We start from the raw sequence: 24,017 nt of genomic DNA on the forward strand, positions 1-24,017 counted from the left end.
CCGGTGCTGCGTGAACCTCAAACACCGCAAGTCACTCAGATTTCAAAACAGTGTGACAACAAGCACAGCACGTGTCCGACGGCACGAGGAATGCGTGAGAAAACAAGTTTTAATTTTGTTAAAACTCACCTCATGTTCACTGTCGTTTCTATGGCAACAGGAGAAAATTCAGAGACGGCTTTTAAGTTAGTCAGCTGTGGACGGACTGAAAACCGTGAATCTGCAAGGCTGAGTCACATGATCCGCTCTGCGTGGGTCATATGACATATTCGCTCACGTGGTCGTTGTGTTAGACCTCTGCATTTCCGCCCTCAACGCGGTCTTGCAGGAAACTCCCGGCGTCTTAACTAAGTGCTAATCAGAAAGATTAGCGTTTTTGTTTTTTTTGCTAAAGCAGCTGCTGAAAACAGGATTATTTCAAAGTAAGGTAGTCTGACTTGGTAAATTAACTGGTTTTGTTTAAAAGTAGCTGTGAAGGCTGTCGTTGTTTTAGCTAGTTAGGTGTTGCTGAGCATAATTTACAACTGCAAGACAAACACAAGGGATACAAAGCTTACAATTAAGAAGCATAGACTGTATGTACAGTATTGTATTATTGTGTATTATACTACTGTATATATAGCGTTTATGATTAAGAAGGATACTTTTGAGGGTAGCCATGTAGGTCTACTAATGACCCATTAGGTGTCTATCATACTGTTTTGAAGGGATACTTTGGATGGAGACTAAATCAGAGTGAAAAGAAACCACTGAATAATGGATTTGGGTTCCTCAGGTGGCCAGAAACACGACTTGAGTGGGATGATGGTGTTGCTTCATGTCTCCCAGTGGCCTAAAATGGTTTGAGGCAGCCTTAAACATGCTGCTGCTATGTATACTAAGATCACAATTTTTTTTATTTTTTTTTATTGAATAGGCTATTGAATTAGTATTGTTATTCTTTTAACATGACAGACATTTTCACCTGTCATATTAGGAAAAGCACAGGTGTTACTAATAACATTAACAATGGCTCGGTCATACTCCCAGTAAGTCATGACAGTGACAGTGAGCCAGCATGCACAATACCAGGACCTTGAAACTGAAGCACCTAAATGGGATTCAGCCATCATTACCTTGATCATTTACACCTGTGCTTTTCCTACTGTGACATGTCAAAATGCCCTCTGTGAAAAACAAAGATAACCCAGCATGCACAACAACAGGGCCCTGTAACTGCAGGACATACGTATCATTAATGTCTATACCTGTGTGTGTCCTGCGATGAACGTCAGAATGCTTGCCTTAAAAAATACATTTAGTGTCCATCAGCACACATACAGCAACACAAATACTGATTTTAGTATAAATGCTGAGATTTTAAAAGTTGCAGTTATTGCCTTTTGGCCACTAGGGGGCAGAAGAACTCCAAAATAAGCTGAATTATTGACAAATTGACACACACAATTAACACCTTTCTAAAATCACTTAATTTTAAAATGTGTTGTTGACAGACCCTCCTGTCCTACAATGCAGAGCACACGGCAAATGAAGAAGCTACTCAAAGCTGGGAAGAAAATTGTGGACTGCGATGTGACAGCTCAGGTGAACAGGTGAGGAGGATGATTTCACTTATTAAGCTGATTGATTGCTTGAAAATAGGTGTGTTTTGAGGCAGACATGGCTCGTTCTCTTTTTTGTAAACTATATTTGCTTACAGTTTACAGTTTTTGCATGCAACCACACATTGCTATCTGTTGGCCATTGAACTTCTGCACTGGAGGGCCAAGTGACTCTCTCAGGCTTCTCAGCAGTGGTAATGACAGAGAAGGGAGTGCGGCTCTTTCATACAGTATAAATGCCCAGGGATCAAACCAGCTGGTCACAAAAGCAAAATTAAGATGACAGCAACCAACCCAAGTTGTTCCTCAGAACAAGAAGATACAGTGAAAGAAGCTTGAAGGCATACATAGGAAATTGAGGAAGACCCTGGGCTTCAAAACCTCCCTTCAAAATCTGTAATTAACGTCACACAGACACTTCATCCATCTTTTTCTGAAGCCTGTGATCTCAGGGATGAGTGGGTTTGAAGCCCCACCAGATGGCGCAAAAAACACTGACATCCATTCTGACTCTGTCAACATGACATGACATGTGATGAAAATATGCCATGTCAAGGCTGGAATAATGTGTTTCAGCCAGTTGGGCCTTTACGTGAATCTCATATAACCGTGGGTTTAACGTCTGTTTTGGATTCTGCAAACCGAACTAGAGTCGGTTGTTTTGGGCTTCTCTTGCCAGCCGGGGTCGCTTCCATCTGGCAACCCTTCTCTAAACTTTCACTTTAAGAAGGCGCGTCTACGCTGCAGTGTTTATTACAATCCTTAAAGTGGCACATGGAAACCATAGCTGCTTTCTACATGACACACATCTAGACCTACAGAGTCTGTCCGCGCAGTGTGAGTGAGAGTAAAATGCTCTGGAGAAACTGATCCGCGGAGTGTATTCCTGCAGCTTGTCCGACTATTTTTATCCGTGGCGCGGCAGCACCTTCAGTGTCTGCGGCGGCGTGAGCTCCTCACCAGGGCGCGCAGCCGAGCCCAGCGAGGGGAAGGATCGGCGGATTCAGGCGGAGCGGTGGTGGGCTCGAGACATGAAATAGTCACCGGCAGAGACCGTCAGAAGGTGAAGCACATTGGGACGCGAGTGAAATGGAGGCACCGCCGGGGACGAGCTGCTGTGAGCGCACCTTGGCCAAGCGGGAGTAACCGAGCCGTGAAACGGGTTGGGATGGCAGCATCCAGTAACTCAAGCCTCTCAGGTTCATCTGTGTCGTCTGGTAAGAGTTCACACAACCCAGACTCAAACTAGACACTGAGGCTTTGCACCTAACAAGATAATAATGATAATGATAATATGACATTCATTGTGGGGACTTTATCATTTTGCTTGTCTTTGAAACATGTACCTTTAATTGGCTTGAATCAAACTTTTTTCATGATCTTGTATAAAGCCATCCCTGACATATGCTCACCACAAACCAGGAAATGTGACATCTTATTTCCTCATCTGCATCTCACACGTGCTTGGTAAACCTTAAACAAACATATTATTCCATGGCTTCCAGTGACTGCTGTGATTTAGGATTAAGGATAGATGAATGGATGCAGTGGTGGAAACAGCACCTTTTCTCAGGTTGTGAGATGCAGTCAGTCTGACGTTGGGTTTGGATGTTATGATTAGATTGCCAATCATCTCTATAATTCCCTTACTGGCTTCCCACTTGGCTGGCTTTAAGGATTATGTTTGGCTTGTGTAGTCTACCATTTTCCCAAAACGCAGCACCAGGCTGGGACGTTGTCTGACACTGTAAAAAAAAAACCTTAATATGCAATGCTCCAGTGACATAATACAGTTCATACTGCTACTGTGTGCAGAAAACTCAAATCAAATCCCTTCTGCATATAATGAGGTGTAGTTCAGCGAGTAGCACCCATTATATATTTGTAGAAATTTCAATTTCAGGGTTCAATTTTCACAGAACGAGAACAGAAAGTGGGTTAGCAGCTGTTCAAACAAACCCAGAGTGAAATAGCAGCTCCACGCTTGTCTCAGTGTATATCCCATTATGTGTTGATAAAGCGCCTTGCTCATGTTTGCCAGGGTATAAAGTACAAACTCCACTATCACAGTACTGTTTGATGTGGAAGCCCCACCAACAACCAGAGGCGTGTGTGTGTGTGTGTGTGTGTGTGTGTGTGTGTGTGTGTGTGTGTGTGTGTGTGTGTGTGATAAGTGGAGGGAGAGGTTGTTTATAATATCAGGCTCAGCACTTTGGTTTACATTTGCTGTTTCCACCACTATTTTATATTTTACACTGAAGTGTCACGTCTAGAAAATGTGTAGTGATACTTTTTCCACCTCCAAAGAAATAGATATAAGATAAATATAACATTGCATGGCAACGCTATAGGTTTATTACCCACATATACACACATGTTTGTTTTACTCTCTCTGCATCGCGACCACACCACACAGCAGAGTCACATTTCCCAAGGTACAGCCCAATGGGAGGGACAGACAGTCGTTTCCAAGCTGATATAGCCTGCGGTAACCACATGCTTCACAAAGCATTATCTCATGTGTGCGTTTCAGAAAGCAGTGGATTTACTGTTTGACCACTGCTGCTTTAAGAGGAAAGTCTTTTCTTTCTGTGGCATTGGAGGGTTGTCATTACTGTTGGGCTCTCAATATAATTATCAGAGGTTACAAGCTGCGCCGCTGCCAGGGATAGAGTGGTTGTCACAAGGGTATTATTATTTTCATGCAGAGCTCTTTGGCAGTCAGACACAACATTTGAATAATCTTGTCTATGAGGCATATGACTCAAAAATGAATTTCAGCTCAATTTCTGCTCCATATTAGGTTGTCTGTTCTGGCTGCAAACAAAGTGCTCTTGGTGCAGTTATTTCCTCTGCTTCTGATGATAAGTCTTGTCTAGTAATCTTGTTTGGTGGAGAGTGTGTAAATAAAGTTCATTCAACTCATTCAGACAGCTGATGGCAGCTTTTTGTGCTCAGTTCTGATCTATGATAGTGGTAATGGTGATTATATTATGGCAGCAAACATTGATTTATTTCTGTACTTCCTGCAAATGATTTAAACAAAGGAACAATGGTATGTACACAAACCGCCTTGTAATGTGTGAACTGCATTACATACAAACCGTCTGTAACTGCAGCCTTACTACACAGACACTACATTTTTGAGGATTGATAAGATGACAGACAAACTGGAAAGATTGCAACACGATTGCAACATATATGTCGCAATCTCTTCCTTTCACTGGTAAGATATTTTCTGGCTACTAGTCTAGATCAGGGAGATTCCTACACATTCTTGGCAGGGGTGGCCATGGAAGCATGTACTGTACCAGCAGCACACCATTTGCCAGGAAATAAAGCTTTGAAAATAAATTGAGGGATAGAGCATGAAAGTATGCCTTCAGCTCCAGGCCTTAAATGACAAAATTGGTCAGGGAGGCAGAATTACAGCCATGTATTACAGAGAGGCTGTCTGCTCAACACAATCCGGCACATGTTTCTGGCAAGTGCTGCACTTCACCTCGAAATCTTTCCACCGCATCTATTTCTTGTCCTTAACAGTGTAAATCATGTAGGACTGGAGTTTGTGTCATGTAAACTGACTTACAGACATTGTCTGCATGTTTTACAGCGTCAGTGACGGGGAAGTTTGTCCCCCAAGTGTTCCAGCTCTGGTTGTACATGTCCCAGGAGTCTGTCCTGTATTAATTACAACAACAGACTCTCCCAGTGGCAGACACAGATGACTAAATTACACTTTTCTCTCATCTAAACTCACCTGCAGTTCTTGTTAACAGAAAAACATACAGTTTGACAAAGGGTGATTGGCCCAGTAGCACACAAACACACTCCAGAGAAGCACTCATACCTGTCTCATATTATCTGCTCAGCACCAAGGCAGGGTTGAAATGCTTGTTTTGGACCAGTGTAATACACAGATGGTCTCCCTGCTGCAGCTCTGCTGTATCCCACTGACACGATAGAGTGTGTGTGTGTGTGTGTGTGTGTGTGTGTGTGTGTGTGTGTGTGTGTGTGTGTGTGTGTGAGGGTCTGCATGTATCTATAGCATTGCACTCAGAGTTCTACTCCTGAATGTGTTATTTCTGTATGTTTTTTATATATGAAAAAATATGAATGTTGATATAATTTTTTAAAAATTCAAGTGAGTTTTTAATACCTTCCAACTTTAGACACTCAATTAAAATTAGAAAAACTTCAAAATAGGAAAACAACAATTAGGGACTAATAACATTCCAGACACAAGTCTGTGTAGAGAAATCTGAATCATCCAGGTAGACCATTGTTTTGCACTTTTTCTGAGTAGAAAAATACCCTTAACTAACAGTAAAAATGCTGCGGTGAAATATGTGGTTGTGCTGCAGTACCAACGTGGTCATCATCATCTTTGCTTTGTCAAGGTCACGATAACAGGGACCCTCAGGATGAGAGTCACCAGAAGAGACGGGGATCACAAAGGATTTCATTACTGTCCGACACACTCATGGCCTGAGATGAAAAAAGACATCCCGACGCCGACATAGACATGCAGGTGCACATAGACCATGGAAACATAAAGTGAAGACATAAAACTGATCAACAGGACTTGTGGTAACTGCCTGGTCATCTCCAAGGAGACGGACCCATTTCCACTGTTGTGTGTAAACCTTTAAGGCTGATGAGGTGATAGTGTAGACCATCAGGTTTTAAAATACCTCTTGTTTTTAGCTGCTAGGTTAGAAGTGTTTCCAGCATTTTTCAGTTCGACAGCACAGAGGATACAGTGCAGTGGCAGCTGTGCAACTTTTAAGACTGTATTCCATGTGTTTGCAAATGCACCTTGAATTCACATGTAGCATTAATTAGTAACCAGTATAGGGAGGAGAGGATAGATGTTCTGTCGCTCGAGTCCAGCACAAAGTTTCTTGTTTTGATCTGACATACTGATAGAAAAACAATGTATGAGCTGAAGATTTCAGTAAAAAAGACTTCTGTCTGTAGTGTTAAAGGGACATTTCACCACTAATTATGTTTAAAACTAGATAAACTCCTTTCCCCATGGTAAGTCAATGTACAAGTGGAAGACAATCACATGTTATGTGGGTATGTTTACTTGGCTGTTGTCCCCCTGTAAAGAAAGCAAGCTTGCCTGACAAATGTGTGTGACACAATGGATATTTCATATATTGTTACAATATACAACAAACAATCAATCAATGTATGCCTGTTGTTGGGGCAAGTGAAACATGATCGGCTCCATATTACCTCTGTACCTACTGTGTCACTATCCATATGCAGCACAAAGTTATAAATGTTATTACATTGCCAGCCATTTAACATTACATGAAGTAGTCAATTACACTCTTTCTGCTGGTATTTGTTGTTTTGCAGCAGGGCTACAGCTGAATATTTAGCTTTTGAAGTCAAAATAAAACTATTCTATTTGTTTTGTCACCTTAATTAGTCTAGTGGGGAGTGTTATTTACACTTGACATCATTCTACCTGTATGAACCAGATCACTCTACACAGACAAAGTCACAAAGTCACGTCTTCTCTGTTGACATCTGCCCCTTTTCATTCACATCACTCGTTATATCTCAACACAAGCTATTGTTTTGCGTGCTGGAATTTATTTTATTTTTTTATTTATTTTGCAAGTGCACAGACTCTAGCGCAGACGTTATCTCAGGGGATGAAAGTCTTAGGCGAGCTTGATCTTCATTCATCACATATTCTCTTTGTCACCAAAGCAAACACCCGCCGGTAATTATTTTATTGAATGCGTCTGACTGGTGAGTAATGGAGGGCAACACAATTAATAGCTGTTTCTTTGGGGGGGGGGCCCTCCGGCTGCTCCTGAATTTTAAATTCTCCCTGATCATCAGACACTGCACCATCTCCGAGCTACTTGGAAAATCTTTTTGATGTTCTGTTTCCCTGTGTGTTTATGTGCGTGTGTGTGCTTGTGCATGTGTTTGGTTGAGGGTGGGTATGCACAGTGTAGCCTAATGTATTTATGTGTGTGCGCGCCAGCGTTTGCATCAGAATCGACCCTAAAGAGCTCCCTTTTTTTCTGAGCCGAAGCTGCTGCAGAATCTCCAGACTGAAATGCCATTCGTCATTAAAAAGAATCAGATTGAAAAGAGAATAGTTGGCAGCCAACCAGCTGAAATCACATTCTTTAAACAAGCCGCAGTGGAATAAATCTTTCAGACTGTTGCCAGTGCAATACACAGTGACAAAGCTTCAGTGTTAGGACAATACATTTTCCGAGGCAGCTTGGCCACACATCAGCAAACAGAGCCTGAAGCCGATTTATTTGTATTTGAAGGCAGACATTCTGTGGAGGGGCTTGAGCAGCAACATTTACTCTCAAAACATCCACTTCTCTGTCGAGCTGCTTTTTTCATAATTTGCATAATTATGCAGCATTTGATCATATGCACCTATCTTATCTCTCTTGTGGAATTAATTCAGCTCTTTGCAAAGTAACCGTGCTATTATGATGAGAAGCGATGATGAGCTTCTGGTGTGTTTGATAATGTTGCAATCTCAAGTCGAACCCCTGCTGCAGTGGGAAAACAGCATGAAGGAAATCCTCTGATTGCCTCTTCAAATGCAGTGAAAATAAGATAAATATAGCACAAGAATATGCAAAGACTACTCAGAGAACTAGTGATACAGTTTAAACAATGATGACATTTAGAAGACTATGTTTCACAGTTCTGCTGCCCGTACCTCAGTGCCCACATCCAACAAGTGCTCACTGGTTTTCACACCCTCCTCAGGTGTGCTTCATGCCTTTCCCTCTGGCCAGAGGGGTGTGGCGCTGATCTGCTGATGAGTGCAGAGGAATGTTTTAAATGAACAACATGTATCTTCTGGACCAACATGATTCATTATTCACACCGTCAATCGAGTCTTTCAGCGGTGGTGCTGGGAATTTAATGAGAGATATTACACTAAACATCGGAGAGACAGATGAATCATTTATTGTCATACTGGCAGCTAGTTTGTGCATTTGGCATGTAGTATCATCTGCCTATGTGATAGCTATAGACCATAATGACTGATGTGACTGGGTCCTACTAGCACATTTCACTGCATACTGGACATGCTGGACATGCTGGACATGCAATGACGTCTATGTGACTTTTTTTATATAAACGGGTCAAAACAGAAATTGCTAAATACCGTAAATAACATTAAATTGTTACTAGTAAGTTAAATGATTGTTAGTGGAAGAATATTGCGATGTAATAGCTCAAATTATCTTTAAATGAATGATATAGCATTGTTTGTAACATTATACAGAAGCAACATCATTATTTGAGTTTGAAGGTTCATACCTGACAGAAATTCTCAAGACATGGTCCAAATTATTTGTTGTTTCCAAAGCTTTTAACCACATCTCTTGGCCTTCCTCAACATATGGAGTTGCTGTGCTGTGAGATGTGGATCATTATTACATTATGAGTAAACATATGCTGCATTTATGTCATAATGAGGGCCAGACATTTTATGACATTACTGGCAATGTAATGCAGTAGCAGATTTTGCCACATTTTTGACCCATTTAGTGATACATTTTATTGCAAGTCATTACTTTAGCCAGCAGGTACTACAGTAAATCATCAGCTGCTACAGGGCATTTACTTCATCCCCTCTCTAACTCTTTTCAAGCTAATATAACAGCACACTCCATCATATATTCCAGGAATGTGTTCACATAATCATAAATTAGCCGCCACATTTCCCAGAGGAAAGTCCTCCAGTGGGTGGTGAGGTCTAAATTGTATTTACTTACATTCATTTTGATTGGTGTGTTTGTACTCTTATCTCAGTGTAGAGATGTGTGCTTTTGGGACCCTGCCGGCGGATAATATAGATCAGGTATGTGCCGACACGATGTTTAACAGAACAAGCCGACATCTGTATCGATTGCCCTTGAATCAGAGACACTGATTAGAAGTGTGTTCACTGGTGCCCAGTGTGAAGCCATATGCATAATTATAACAGAGAGATGAACAACAGTGACAGTGGTGAAGGGCTCACAGTCAGTCCACTGGGAAAGGGATAGAAATGGAGGTTTTAATGAGAGAAAACGGCACAGTCTGTTAACACCAATGTGAGCTCCTGACGTAAACCTGCTTTATTTTTGTGTTTTACAGACCCTGAGGATTACCAACCGCCCATATGGAAGTCCTACTGTGAGTAAAGAATTCATTTTACATGCTGATTAGCAGTGTTTTCACCTGATGTTGGCCTTTAGTTTGTTTCTGTAAATAACGGCACGTTTATTTGTGATCTATAAATAACAAAGAGGCATTTTTCTATACTAGGAAGAATTGGGTTTTGTTGTACATAGTACAATTAGATACGCTGCAGGTTCCAAAAGGCTACACACACATGCACATACTCAAACACACTCGCCCACACAACACATTCACACGCACACAAATGCAAAGCAGCGAATTCCTGATCTCTGAGTAAAATAGGTTACCATCACCGGGGAAAATAAGATTTTCTACCTGCAAAGAGGCTCAGCTGAAATGGGGTCCTCAGAACACCCACTTCATTATACAATTGTTTTGTCATGTGGGAGGAAGTGGGTTGACTCCTCAGAATATATGTGATGCATTTGTTAAAGCAGAGCACAAATCATTTCAACTGGAAACTGTGTCTGTCCTTAGAGTGATTACAGTTTAACTGATTACAATTTATAGCTTTTAAATACATTTTTCCTTGTAATTAAGTTCTTCTGTATAATTTTCCAATAATGCTGCTTTTCTGAAGTCTTCCATCTTCTCCTGGCTCCACTGGTCCTCTGCCGAGGTATTTTTAGAGATCACTGTGTCACAGGAATGGATGATGTCCAGATCTTGCTGGTTGGCTTAAGCCAGCCTGACAAAACATGAAAATTCACAGTCAGGAGTCTTCCTTCCCCTGCCTGGAGAATCTGTTGTGGCGAAGACTTAGCTCAACCCCACACAGTGATTTCTTTGCTGTAGTGCCAGTTGTTAGAAATGAGGACACTGTTGTAGCATTCGGTCCTCACTCACATCTCACCAGGTTATGCCAAGCATGCATCTCGGAGCAAGTGTATCACATTATTAAACGAAGACTGTTATTCGGTTATTATCGCAGGATTTTTATATGGGGTCTGGTTTGGAAATGTGACAGTTTGTCAAATAAAAGAGAAACTCCAGCTCTAGACACATGGAGGATTAAAAATTGGATATGAAGAAAGGAACCACACTCAGCTACTGATTCCTCTGTTGTGGTAATATTTCTAATATGACATTCAGAAACTGCAGCAGCATTTTGGCTTCTCTCACTCTTCAATCACTAATTGTAATGTACTTATTCTGTGAGGCTGCTGAGGTGTTTGTGGAGATTACTCTGCCTGCCGCAAATCCCTCAATTCCATTTTCACTTTGCTTCACTGATTTACTTCGAGTTCTCCCAATACTTTCAATACATCTAATGCAGAGAAGCTTGGATTTGCAGCGTGTATGTGTGTGTGTGTGTGTGTGTGTGTGTGTGTGTGTGTGTGTGTGTGTGTTTATAAGTGTTGCATTTTGCAGAATATATCGTGCACATGTAAGTGCACATTAGGTGTGTGCACAACACGTCTTAATTCACACAAATGGATTGGAGATATATGTCTCCTGTCACGTAAACCACTGACTGCTTAGCCTTACTTTTATAAGCTAATGGTTCCTTTTGTACCTTGTTACCTTTGAGTCAGAGCTGTGGTCAGAAGCTGGACTAAAAGCTGTTAAGTGGAGATTTAGTTTTATATCCAGTAGAGTCCAGTATGTGAAAGCTGCACCGCACCGTTTCCTTCATCTTAAGTGTTGTTATTTTGGTAACAAATCTACAATATGTGTGTAATTACAACTCGCACCTAGCTTTGTACATAACTCAGAGGGGCAGACGGCCTTCATTAACATGCATGTGCTTCTCTAACAGTGTACCAGCTACAGCAGGAAGCCCTGAGACCAAAGAGGATCACATGTCCTCAGGAGGTCAGTACATCTGGAAATCTGTATCCAATAGGCTACTTTATAAGGCTGCAATGATTAGTTTTATATTTTTATTAACCATTTAGTTTGTAAATTATGAAGAAATAGAGAGTCAACATAGAAAACCTGTGATACCTCACATTTCAGAAGCTGGAAACAACAGTTGTTTAGTATTTTACTTGAAAATGATCTAAACAATTAATGAATTATTCATTCATAGTCATTGATTAGTCTTGTCAAGTGAATCATTAATTAATTGACAAATTTGTTTAACATTATGACTGTATATGGTTGAAATTAAATGCATTTAAATAATGTAAATGTCCGATCCGATACACTGCTTCACAAAAAATGAAAAACACACGTTAAATGGCAGACACAAGAAATATATATTAAATCATTTATTAAAAACATAGCAGAGTTATTTCTTTTCTTTCGTATCACATGTGGTAAGTCATCTTACCACACAGAACCACCTGCTGGCCCCATTTATTTCTTTTTAAAGGCAAGAGGGTTTTTTCCCCCCCCCTTGCTTCAGAAACCAGTCGACCAGACTACAGCCACACTGCCATCTTGCAAACTCAGTTTTCTCTCTCAGGTTTTAGCCTAGAAAACATTCACTGAGAAATGATTGAGCCTGGCAGCTGGAAGCCAGACCAATCAGTAACCTATGGGGAGTGACTCGCTGCTTCTTGAAAGTCCCACACCTCCTGGACAACTGTTTAAACTCAGTGGTTTACTAGAGTTGGTAAATTAAGCATGATCCTTTAAACGGCATGCTTTATTCCTTAGATTCATTTAGCAATGTATTTTGGTGGATAGGTTTGGAGAAATTTGACATTTTCAGAACATTCACTGTGTTTTTCTGTCTTTTTTAAACAAGGGGCAGTGATTGGGCTACCAAGTGGTTTGTGTTTATTCAGTCAGGTGTGGGGGGAGTCTGTGTTGACGTAACCATACTTGTTTTTGCCCTGACTGAGAGAACTGTCAATCTCTCTATTGTACGGTACAGCCCACCAGAAATGATGCATGTCTCATCCCATTTTGAGTCCTGCCACGCTGTGATGAGCAAAGTGAAAGTTGTGGGCTGGCTGTGTGAGATTAGTGGCTACCCTTTCATTCGAAGCACAAAATGATGTTTGACATATTTCCAAATCCATTATGATCATAACTCTGAATTTTAAAAGTGATTCTACATAAATTATTATTCCTTCCTTCAGATTGACACTGACAGTGCAGTTTAATAAAAAGCGGCTTATAGCGAGTCTTCATGCTGGTGTTTGACGTTTATATCGTGCAAGATAAGAAATGTTTTTCTTTTTGCCATTTCCTTTGCGAGGTTGGCAACGCAGACACGCTACACACCCTGGCGCGACACAGTAACACACTAAATATTAATTCTTTGCAGCTGGCCATCTATCACCAGCTGTTTTCTGGCGCTGCCTCTAATTCATCTCCACACTCTGTGATTTGGCTTTATGGTCTGGTAGCTGCGAATAGACGCGGGGGCACAGATGGAGATAATCTGTCCTGTGGCGTAGAGTCCTTTATCTTTCACACAGGCTGTAAGAACAATTCGCAAAAGCCATTTAATTGAGCTTTCACATCGCATTGCTCCAGCCAATATGTCCTCTTCTGGTTTACAGATGGAGAGCAGACCCAAATACTATGGCAGAGAGTGAGTGTAACTTAATTACTGTCATGTTTCAAATATTACAGAAAATGGTTTATGAATGGTTTTATATATCTGCCTTGCATCAGATGTGGATGATTATTTTATGTGTATGTGGTTAGGATTTAATGTGTAGATGTGTCTCTTTGCTTTGGTAAGAGCCTGAGCTTAACAATCCAAAATGTAAATCTCTGTGTATTTGAGGATAAAATGACATTGGATGAAGAGTTATACCCACTGCATGATGTTTTTGTTTGACAGATTTCACGGCATGATCCCTCGAGAATATGCAGATGAGCTGCTGGCGGGAGCAGAGGGTGCTTACCTCATCAGGGAGAGCCAAAGACAGCCAGGGACACACACCTTGGCCTTAAGGTACCAACACCATCAGTATGCAGCACAGATTCCCCGAAAGGTCGGCCCTGTCAGGAGCCCGGTCCTCGCTCGGTCTCCACCTTGTTCACTTTCATTCATCAACTCTGCTCGTCTTTAGTCCCTCTGTCTTCAACCACGTCCTCGTCCGTGTGTCTCAATCCAGGTTTGGGCACCAGACCCTCAACTACAGATTGTTCTATGACGGGAAGCACTTTGTCGGGGAGAAGAGATTCGAGTCAGTCCATGACCTTGTGACGGACGCCCTCATCACTCTCTACATTGAGACCAAGGCGGCGGAGTACATCGCCAAAATGACCACTAACCCCATCTACGAGCATCTTGGTTACACCTCGTTACTCAAGGACAAGATGGTGCACCGGCTGAGCCGTGGACGCACAGAACCACGCAGGGTCACCTTCCAGAGAGACGAAAGGGTGAGTTTTATGACACCAGAGCAGAGGAGTATGCTGTACATACATTCATGCGTTTACTTTAAGCATACTGTACGATTTTGAGCACTTGGGTGGTTTTGAGTTTGAAAAGTACAGAGTCCAAGCATCTACCTCGTTGAAGTGTCCTTGAGCAAAACTGTTGTGTGGCCGACCTGCTCAGCTGAAACAATAAGTCAATGAATTGATAAACATTGATAAACTGCTCTCTCTTTTTACATCATCTTCAAGGATTGGTTTGACATTTTGGTAAATACACAAATTTTCTTGCTGAGAGTTCGATGAGCACATCAACATTCTCATGTTTGTAGGATAAATATGAAGCTACTACCAGTAGTCAGTTAGCTTAACTTAGCATAGAGACTGGAAACGGGGGAACTGCTTGCCTGTCTCTGTCCAAAAGTAACAAAATACACCTACTAGCACACAGGGATGATTCATTAACATGTTATATCTCATTTGTTTAATCCGTACAAAAATCAAAGTGTAAAAATGACATATTGGGGTGTTACGGCGGGGTTATGTACCAGAGTATTTCTTGGCCAGGACCAGTAACTTCCTTGAATTTTGTTGTCACGTTGAGATTGCCAGGCACATTTCTAAAAATGACAAATTATTGCTGTATATTTAATATCTTTGAGTTTTTGGTCGGTTGAGCAAATTGAAGATATTACCTTGTGATGGGCCTTTTATGCTATTGTCTGATATTTTAGAGACTAGTGAATCAACAAATACAAGAAAAATAATCACTAGATCAATCGTTAATAATAATTGTTATTTGCAGCCCTATCTCTGTCATCTTTGGGAAGGGAATCCTGCTCAAAGAGAACTTACTCCTTATTACATTCTCACAATTAGGATAATTATTCCAAAGTGCTCCATATGTGCAATAAAATATACTTGATTGAAACCAAACTTGAGGTTTGTTATTGAATATTTCTAGAATGTTAGAGAACCAGCCAATAAATGTGTTATTAAAAGCACAATTTAATAATTATCCAAAGACTTCAGTAGATGTTTACATTTTTCTAAAGCAACACATCATTTAGAAAAAAACCCTTTCAGTCATTTCATCATCTCAGTACATGTAAATTATCTGGTACATTTCCTTGAGCCCTGTGACACACACACAGTATAATACCATGATTTTGATCTACTTCCACGCTGCTGAACATTTTCCAGTAGGACGAGAGTGCTACTGAGAGGACACTTTGTCCTGTGAGTGAGACGTACATTATCCCTGTAGCCCCTGGGTGTGTTCTCTGCTGCCATGCTTTGTTGCATCCTCTGAAAGGTAATGATGACCAAGGGGACTGGGACTTTGCTCTGCCTGCCATGCATATCAGACATGCTGATCTTGGGTGAGACAAATTGCACATTGTATTCATCAGGACTCGTGAGTTGTTGCCAGATTAACGTCTGTGAATGATTTACTGTGCCAATGAGGAACGAGGAATATCTGTTTTCTTACTGGAGAAGAATCCCAGCTATCCGACCACTAGGTGGCAATCTCATCTCGTTTCCTCCTCTGATGATGGCACTACAATTCACATCAAGCTCTTTTTATTAACAGATAGTAATGATTTCTTCAGAGTATGTATTTTATGTGCTGCATCTTTTTTGTGTCTTTCAGCGTAAAGACCAGACTTATTGCTTTGGGGATACTTTGTCTTCAAAATGTCAGCCTATAGTTTGTCAGCTTGACAGTCAGTCAATGACAGACCCATGACAGCCCTGTCAGCTGGAGCATCAGTTGCAGTATTAATATCAACAGTCTTCAGTCTGCTCTTTGTAACTTGAGACATAAGCCAGTAATGCAGCATTTTTCACCTAATGGCCATCAGTCAGTCAGTAGTCCATTGACTTGAAGTGGTTTCATATAAGGTTTCATACACATGCCAGCACCAACCTCTAGGAAGCCCCTGGGGGCAGAGAACTGCCCTCACAAGTGCACCAAGACACGCAGACTCACCTATGTTTGCTCAGCATTCAGTGCTTTATTGAACAGTGTCAGGCACCTCTGCACTCTGTTTGATTTGCAGCTATGATGTTTGAATTTTTGTGGACTGCAGACTCCAATTAACCTCCATTTGGCAAGTAAATCTGGAGCACGTCTCTAGCTGAATGTCACATTGTCAGTCATCTCGGCGCTTTTGTAAAACTGATTTCATATTCCTCCTGCCAAGTTTTGTACATGAGGATCTGAGTCAGTGACAGCTGTGATGATGGCAGGCTTTGACAGGCAGCGTTTGAAAACCACCTGCCAGTCACTTCTAAAAAGAGTGAGAAAGGAGAAAAATGTTGTCTGTCTGCTTGAATATTATGTGTCCAAGAAGCAGAGACCCGGCGTGACGGCTTGAATCTGTGGCTGCTTTTTGAACTCCATGTTTACCAATTACACAGCCACGCCCTGAGGCGTTACAGACACAGTAGCTTCACTGTATGGTCAACATTCATGTGTATTTACTTGGTGTCAGGTTGATACCACCACATTGCCTTGACTGCAAATTCTTGTGTAATTAAAATGCTCCCAGAAGGGGAGAGGGGGCACTTGACTCAACCTGTAGATCAACCTACCCGAGTTTCCGTCTCTTTGCATGTGCAGGAATTTGCTCAGTGGTCAGAACCTCTGCCACATTCCTCCTGATACTCACCACACGGGTTTAATCTCAGTGGGGGTGTCGACAGGCTGGTCCGCTCGCATGCCCTGAAAAGAAGAAATTGTTGTGTTGTTTGTTAGGATAATTACCTGTTCTCTCCCGAGAGTTTCACGCTATAAAGATACAAAAACAGCCATTTACGTCTTTTAGTTGTAAAATGTAAGTGAGTACATTTCCAGACTTTTAGAAGTGGTTATTTATTCATTTTCAGCCTCAAACACAGACAGATAGATCAGTTTTCAGTGTTGCTATCAAAGACAAAAGTGACAGTTTCTTCCATGTTTAAACAATGGCCGATATCTTTGACTGCTGTAGCCTTCACAGTATGTCTATTTTTCTTTTTGTTAAACACGTTGTTAGGGCTGTTTTGTTTGGGATGTGGGTAGCGGTATCCTGCTGTCTTACTGTGTCAGTGCCCACTGTGCTGTTTTTCCCATGATTCCAAGCACTCACTCACAACAGAGTCCGCTCAGCTGAGCTCTCACAAAGCGCTTGCAGGAATAAAAGAGCCATGCCACTGAAAAGAAAGCGGAGCTTGTTGTGTGACCACCTTTTGTGTCCTTTTCTTCCAAGCTCTTCTTTAAGAGACAAGAAGCCATCTGCCTGCAGACAAAGAGCGCAGGCCCTCGTCCTCCCTCCCTCCCTCCATCGTCACGAGGCTAAAATATCTCAGAGTGGTCTACTCCTCATCTGTCCCCTCAGACTTAGCTGCAGAGCCGAATTGTATGGTATGGTATGTGTAGGTCTTTTGAAAGAATGTCAACCACAATGACAAATATCTTCACCTGTCCTGTCACTCTCGCAGCTATCAGCCAGTTAACTGTTGCCCCCAGACGTCAGAGACAAAGGGAAATAGCTGGTACACAAAAGGCCCACAGCATTTTTTTAAACTTTGCTTCTGTGTCTGTAAGCTGCCAACCCTTTCATTTTATCTCAGCTTTGCAGTTGCCCTCTGGGTCTTTTACTCTTCTCCTCGCCACTCTGCTTTTTCTCCAGCTCTGCATCATCACATATCCAATGCTTACTGGCAGTCTGACCTTTCTCTCTCCCTGTTTAATAAATCAGTTCAAACTTATTTTCCCATGTTCAGGCTTTGCTGTTCTGTAAAATAGCTGTTTGGCAGATATTTGGTATTTGACATGTAGTTTGCACTGTTGTCAGAGTTGTGTAACCCGGTTCAGAGCTTCTTGATTAATTAGAAAAGCAGACAGTCCTGTGGTGCTGTTAACTTGTTGTTTACAAGCAGAGCTAATAGGGACAAATTCAGCATGAACATCGCAACAACCCCCCACTGGTAAAATACTATATGGCTGCAGACCGGCAAATGAGCTTCCTATGGGATTTTACTTGGATTTGGGCACTACGGGATTATTCCCTGTGTAAGGATTATGGCAGTAATCCCTCCCAATCCCAGTTGATGGTCTGGCTCTGCTGGTCCTCTGAGACAGATGATTGTGACTGGCAGGAGGAGTCTGCAGTCAGAGCGTCTGGAAGATCCAGTCTGGACGGCAGTGTGGGGAATTCCACCAGCCGGCTGACATAGCTGGAGGTCAAGATCTGTTTGAATTACGAGGACACAGGCTCGGCTCTGTCAGGCCAGAGAGTCCTGGGTCAGTCTTTGAGCAGTTAAGCGACCCGTTGAGGAGACCCAGTGCTGACTGAGAGCTGCTGGCAGTTGAGTATTATCTCCAGTTAAGTGAAGCAGAGTGTGTCCGGAAGGCAGCGAGCTAATGGGAGTGCACTCTGTGCTTTAAAGGGGGCGTCTGCACTATTGATCCTGCTTTAGAGAGCTGTTGAGCTGTGTGAAGCGGTCCTGACAGCACCCGACCGCCCTCACTCTCAACCTCCTGGCCCCTCCCTATCAGGGACCCTGTTCTCTCTCTCTTTCCTTTCTGGGCGTGTGAAAGAGGGCCATTGTGTGAGGCACACTCCTGCCCTCAGGCCGCCCACTACCGATCCAGTTCCCCCTGCTCTTCTTGCTCGCCGCTGCCACTGGATTCAGATCAGATGCAGAGTCAACCCCGTGCTGGCTGTCAACAGTTGCCCTCCTGGGTCAGAGGGGAGTGGAGTGTAGCTGCCGCGTCTGCGCTGGGCTGTTGCCGGCAGCGTCTGCTGCACAGCACCCACCTCTCCCCTCCGCATCTTTCCCCAGAGGAGATGGAGAGTCTGTGGGAACCCGAGCAGGCGAGCATGGAAGCTGAAGACAACAGAGGAGGTTTAGGAGGGGAGCTGATTACCCACAAGGCTAAAAGACAGGAGAGGAAGCGGCAGGAGCTGCTGGCTTTGGCTCTGGGAGTCAAACTGGGGAGCAAGGGAACACTTCTGTGGAAGCCTATTAAACTGTTGGCCTCCTGTCCACAGATCTCCTCACCTCTGGCGCGACGGAGTGCCTTGAAAGACACACCGGAGAAGCAGTGCTACTATGAGAAGATACACAACTTCAAGGTGAGCAGGTTTTTGTTTGATGGTAAAAGTTTGATGGCTGCTGACAACATTTTTATTTTCCCCTAAAGAACAAATACATTTTCAACAGTTTTCTATTAGCTCTCACAGATGTTTGCAGTTGTTAATCCCTAAAAGAGATACATTTACAGATGTGTTTTTGTCTGCCTCAGATGTTTGCATGTCCCATCATAGACCATTGTGTGTGTGTGTGTGTGTGTGTGTGTGTGTGTGTGTGTGTGTGTGTGTGTGTGTGTGTGTGTGTGTGTGTGTGTGTGTGTGTGTGTGCGCGCGCGCGTGCGTGTGTGTGTGCGCATGCGTGCATGTGTGCGTGTGTGTGTGTGTGTGTGTGTGTGTTGTATTGATGAGAACACATGCAGCTGACACCCATATGCACCGAGGGGAACTAATGGATACACTATACCACAAGCCATTAACGGCAGAGCACATTGATTAGCATTGATTTTAAAGCTCTTAGATCCATTTTTGTTTTAGGCTGATTTTATAAAAACAGTTATAGAGTTGTGTGTAGTACATTGTGGAAAGTAGAATAGAGTTCTTTAAATACACAAAGGAGAATTTAGGGATGCTTTGCCTCTGGGCTCCTCAACATTCTTGCAATTGTATCTTGGGTTTCAGTTAACAGGCAGGTTATAATGACCCCCAGCTTTTTGTATGCTCCCCTTTGAAAAAGAACAAAAAGCAGCCACTCACCACCTGCCGTATGCCCTCCTCACTCATCAGTCTACTACTACCTATTCAAAGTACCAATGAAGATGTGTGTGTGTGCACATGCACGCAGGTGTGGCTCGGTTTGCCATCTCATCTGTGATTTCAGGGTGCACAGTGGGTGTACATCTGTTATTTTGACTTGCAGGCTTGCCTGTGTGCTTGGCCTGCATGTATCCAATTGCCCAGAAGCAGATGCCAGACACATTATAGTAAATCCTTTAATCTGCCTTGTGTATACAAATGCTCTCATTTGGCAAGGGGTCCCGTCCACTGTAGCTTGGGATCACAATCTCTATCCCGAACATCAAAAGGGAGGCTATCCAGTTTGGACATAGCAGTAACTTGTAATATGTGGTGTGTGTTTTGTATGTGCGTATAACCATGTCGTCTCTAACCACAGGTACACACTTTTCGAGGGCCGCACTGGTGCGAGTACTGTGCCAACTTCATGTGGGGCCTCATCGCCCAGGGCGTCCGCTGCTCAGGTAACTATACACCCCAACATCAAAACTGCATGTCATGGATTACATAAGCAGTGTATGATCTGTAGCTAACACTGTCCTGTCATGGATGTTTCAGATGCATAATTCCTCTGAATTCCCCCTTTTAATTTGTGGCCAGATTATATCATGCTTTATGGTTATTTTCCCTTTATCCTGTTATATATGTGACAAACAAGTTGAGATCCTCCTGTCAGTGACTCATCTAAACACTTGAGACACTTTTATATAATCACAGCTGTCGGTGTTTTCGAACCCTCTTCCCCTCAAGGATATTTAATCACAGTCATACCAAAATGAAAGGCAACTAAATGTTTTTACATGCTATTTTTCTAATTCCCTTATAACAAGTTACTGTGTAAAGACATGCCATGTGATGCAGTGTGCTGACCGCATTTATATCCAAATATAAGCTATGTTTCTGTCAACCGAAGTCAAACAAATGAAATATGTAAATGATGACAAAAGATGGGTCAAATACAGGTTAAATGTACTGTAATTTTGACCAAATATGGCAGCGGAACTAAGTTGCGTATTAGAGTTCAGTGGGATTTTCAAGGCCTCCATGGTCACAAGATTCCTTCACTGCACAGAGAGTCCTGAAACTGATATGCACATCAGTGGACTTGGTTGCTTTCTCCCTTAACAGAGTGTTTGTTGTTGAGACATTTGCCACGCTGATAAGCCAGAGGCAAACACTGGTATCATCAGACACCTCATGTGCTATGGCAAACAGGAGAGACTTCTTTGTCCTCTCTCACTGCCTGTCTAGTGTCTATTTTTTGCTTATCTCCTGCTGCACTCTCTCTGCGAGGACTGACTGGGAGCGAGGACCCCAATCAGCAGACCGGCGTTAACGTCGCTCAGGCAGTAAAAACGTCCTTGTGATGAACGATTTCAGTCGGACACCCTCTCGTCTACAAGTGTGGCTCCTTCAAAACCTTCATTCCAAGCTGTGCTGCCACACAAGCAGGCGTACGTCTCACACACTCTGCTCTTGCCAGCTGTCCAGCACCCTCCATGTGACTAAAACTACAACAAGAACCCCCACCCATGCTGCCATGTTCGCTGTTATCTACCTTTGGCGCAGTGCACCGAGACAGCTTAGCTGTGGCTGTGCTGTCTGACAGTGCAGTTTATCACTGACTCTGGAAAACCTTTTCAAACTGCTGTCTTAAGCCTGCTGTGATGGTTGTGTCTGAGACTAATCTCTCTCTCTCTCTCTCTCTCTCTCTCTCTCTCTCTCTCTCTCTCTCTGTTTATCTCCCTCTTGCTCTTCTAGATTGTGGCCTGAATGTACACAAACAGTGCTCCAAACTGGTTCCCAGCGACTGCCAGCCGGACCTGCGCAGGATAAAGAAAGTGTTTAGCTGTGACCTCACCACGCTTGTCAAAGCTCATAACACAACACGACCCATGGTGGTGGACATGTGCATTCAAGAGATAGAGCTGAGAGGTAGAGTGCAATTAATCGGTTATCACATTAAACCCTGTCAATCACCTCAGAGAAAGGAAAGTGGAGTTTGATTAGTGAATGCTTAACTCAAACATTCAAGTATCCTGCAGTTACCAGTTTGCAGTGATTAGAAATGCCATTGATCCTTTTGTTAGAATAGAGGCCTAAATTTCCTTCCTACGCATTTTTCCATTTATCAAACAAGACATTAACATAAGCTATCAACTCAAGATATCAATATGAACAAAATGATACAGAATACTGGAAAGAAACAAAAAACAAAACCAACACCAACAATCCCTCAGACTCATTTTTTTTATGTCTAAGGTGGAGTGGGAGGCAGGGAGAGTGGTAAGAGGAAAAAAGTCCCCAAAAAACTGAGACAAGCTTCCCAATTTTCTGTTGCAGGTATGAAATCTGAAGGTCTCTACCGAGTGTCTGGCTTCTCAGAGCACATAGAGGACGTGAGGCTCGCCTTTGACCGAGGTTTGTTGACATCAGATGCCTGTGCCCCAGGATCTCTGAGGTTTTAGTTCACGGGTTCATGATTTTAAATAAGAAGCTTGTTTCAGCTGCAGCTCAGCACGAAATGGTACCATTTGTTATTTTGTGACGTACACAAGAACATTCAGCTTTTATTTGTAATTGTATCCAAATATAAAATTGCGTCAGTCATAAATGTTTTTTTGTCCACAGATGGTGAAAAGGCTGACATCAGTGCCAGTGCCTATGCAGACATCAACATCATTGCTGGTGCTTTGAAGCTCTACTTAAGAGACCTTCCCATTCCAGTCATTACGTTTGACTTGTACTCCAAATTTATTCAAGCTGCAAGTAAGAGCTCATCCACTCTGGGCTATCCCATGCCATTACTGTGTTTGCTGGTACCCTGTTTTCTCTGATACTAATCATATTGCTAATGTAATGTAGAAATTCCAAATGCCGAATCCAGACTGGAGGCCATCCATGAGACTTTGTTGCAGCTCCCCCCAGCCCACTACGAGACCCTACGTTACCTGATGGCTCACCTCAAGAGGTCAGTTCATACACACAAGTAATCAATACACAGACATGCTGTGTTTTTAGTTCTTTTATTTAAAGGATGAGGCTGGTAATGTCCCATATTTTTCATAATTGCTATAAATCACGTGAAAAAACTAAAACCAACCAACCATAGCCAAAGCCTAATATATCGTCTAGCATAACCCTCTGTGTATATATATATATTCATTACAATTAACACAATCCCATATACAGCATCCTACTGCCATAAATACTAAATACTAATACTAAGAGTACCACCTGTGTATTCATCCACAGTTGAAAATTGTCCCTGAAAAATGCACAGTTTACTCCTGTTTTAGTAATTTCTGCTAAAAATGAGAGAGCCCGGCTGTTTTAGCCTGATTTAGCCTATTTCAAAAATGACATTTGTAACCTATTTTTAAAGATGTGCCGTACAGGCTGAGAAAGAGTATAAAAGTCCAAAAGCATTGAGAGATGGACTAACGCATTATTGGTTTTGGTCTTTTCATTTGCTGAAAATAAGAGAATTACAGAATAATGCCAGCCTTATCCTTGGATTTAATATCCCTGAGGTGAATCCTCTCATGACCCAAAAAGAAAACCACATTCAAATATTTTTTTTTATTTTGTCTGATTAAACTCTCCTTACAGACGAGTTATCTTCTTGTGTTTTACAGGGTGACACTGTTCGAAAAGGACAATTTAATGAATGCTGAGAACCTGGGGATTGTCTTTGGTCCAACACTTATGCAGCCTCCGGAGCTGAATGCCTTGACAACCCTGAATGACATGAGGCAGCAGAAACTAGTGGTGCAGCTTATGATAGAGCATGAAGATGTCTTATTCTGAGGACTGAGGCATGCAGGCCTTATAACAGAAACGAAGGACAATTATTTATTCTGTCAAAGAGGAAATTCAAGCCACCTTGATTCTAATGAAGTTTCTGAATAGTTTGTAATCAAATTGAACTTGAAACGCTTCTTTCTCGCATGACTGTTTTAGGTGAAGTTGGTTTAGTGTTGACATTGTCTTGTTACTGTAAATTTTGGGTTTTCATAGTCAAGACCATCATTTTTATATTCGGAAAGGATCCAGT

The 24,017-nt window shown here is 42.3% G+C and overlaps 1 protein-coding gene across 3 annotated transcripts; it reads left to right on the forward strand.

Annotated features, from left to right (window-relative positions):
* The first annotated feature begins 1,534 nt into the window (after nucleotides 1-1,534).
* On the forward strand, nucleotides 1,535-23,835 carry chn2 (chimerin 2). Of its 3 annotated transcripts, none has more exons than XM_070911561.1 (13): nucleotides 1,535-1,592; nucleotides 9,753-9,791; nucleotides 11,557-11,612; nucleotides 13,256-13,287; nucleotides 13,543-13,656; nucleotides 13,820-14,090; nucleotides 19,127-19,210; nucleotides 20,340-20,424; nucleotides 21,722-21,895; nucleotides 22,304-22,381; nucleotides 22,592-22,729; nucleotides 22,826-22,931; nucleotides 23,599-23,835. In XM_070911561.1, exons 4-13 carry the CDS (start codon nucleotides 13,256-13,258, stop codon nucleotides 23,768-23,770), a joined length of 1,254 nt encoding a protein of 417 aa, XP_070767662.1. In that variant the 5' UTR covers nucleotides 1,535-1,592; nucleotides 9,753-9,791; nucleotides 11,557-11,612; the 3' UTR covers nucleotides 23,771-23,835. The 3 variants fall into 3 exon arrangements, with proteins under 3 accessions (XP_070767662.1, XP_070767660.1, XP_070767661.1); XM_070911559.1 differs by lacking the exon at nucleotides 1,535-1,592 and adding an exon at nucleotides 2,415-2,818 and having other exon boundaries at nucleotides 13,543-13,728; XM_070911560.1 differs by lacking the exon at nucleotides 1,535-1,592 and adding an exon at nucleotides 2,415-2,818.
* The last annotated feature ends 182 nt before the right edge of the window (nucleotides 23,836-24,017 follow it).

The sequence above is a fragment of the Enoplosus armatus genome, chromosome 9 (genome assembly GCF_043641665.1).
Source record: "Enoplosus armatus isolate fEnoArm2 chromosome 9, fEnoArm2.hap1, whole genome shotgun sequence".
NCBI lineage: Eukaryota > Metazoa > Chordata > Actinopteri > Centrarchiformes > Enoplosidae > Enoplosus > Enoplosus armatus.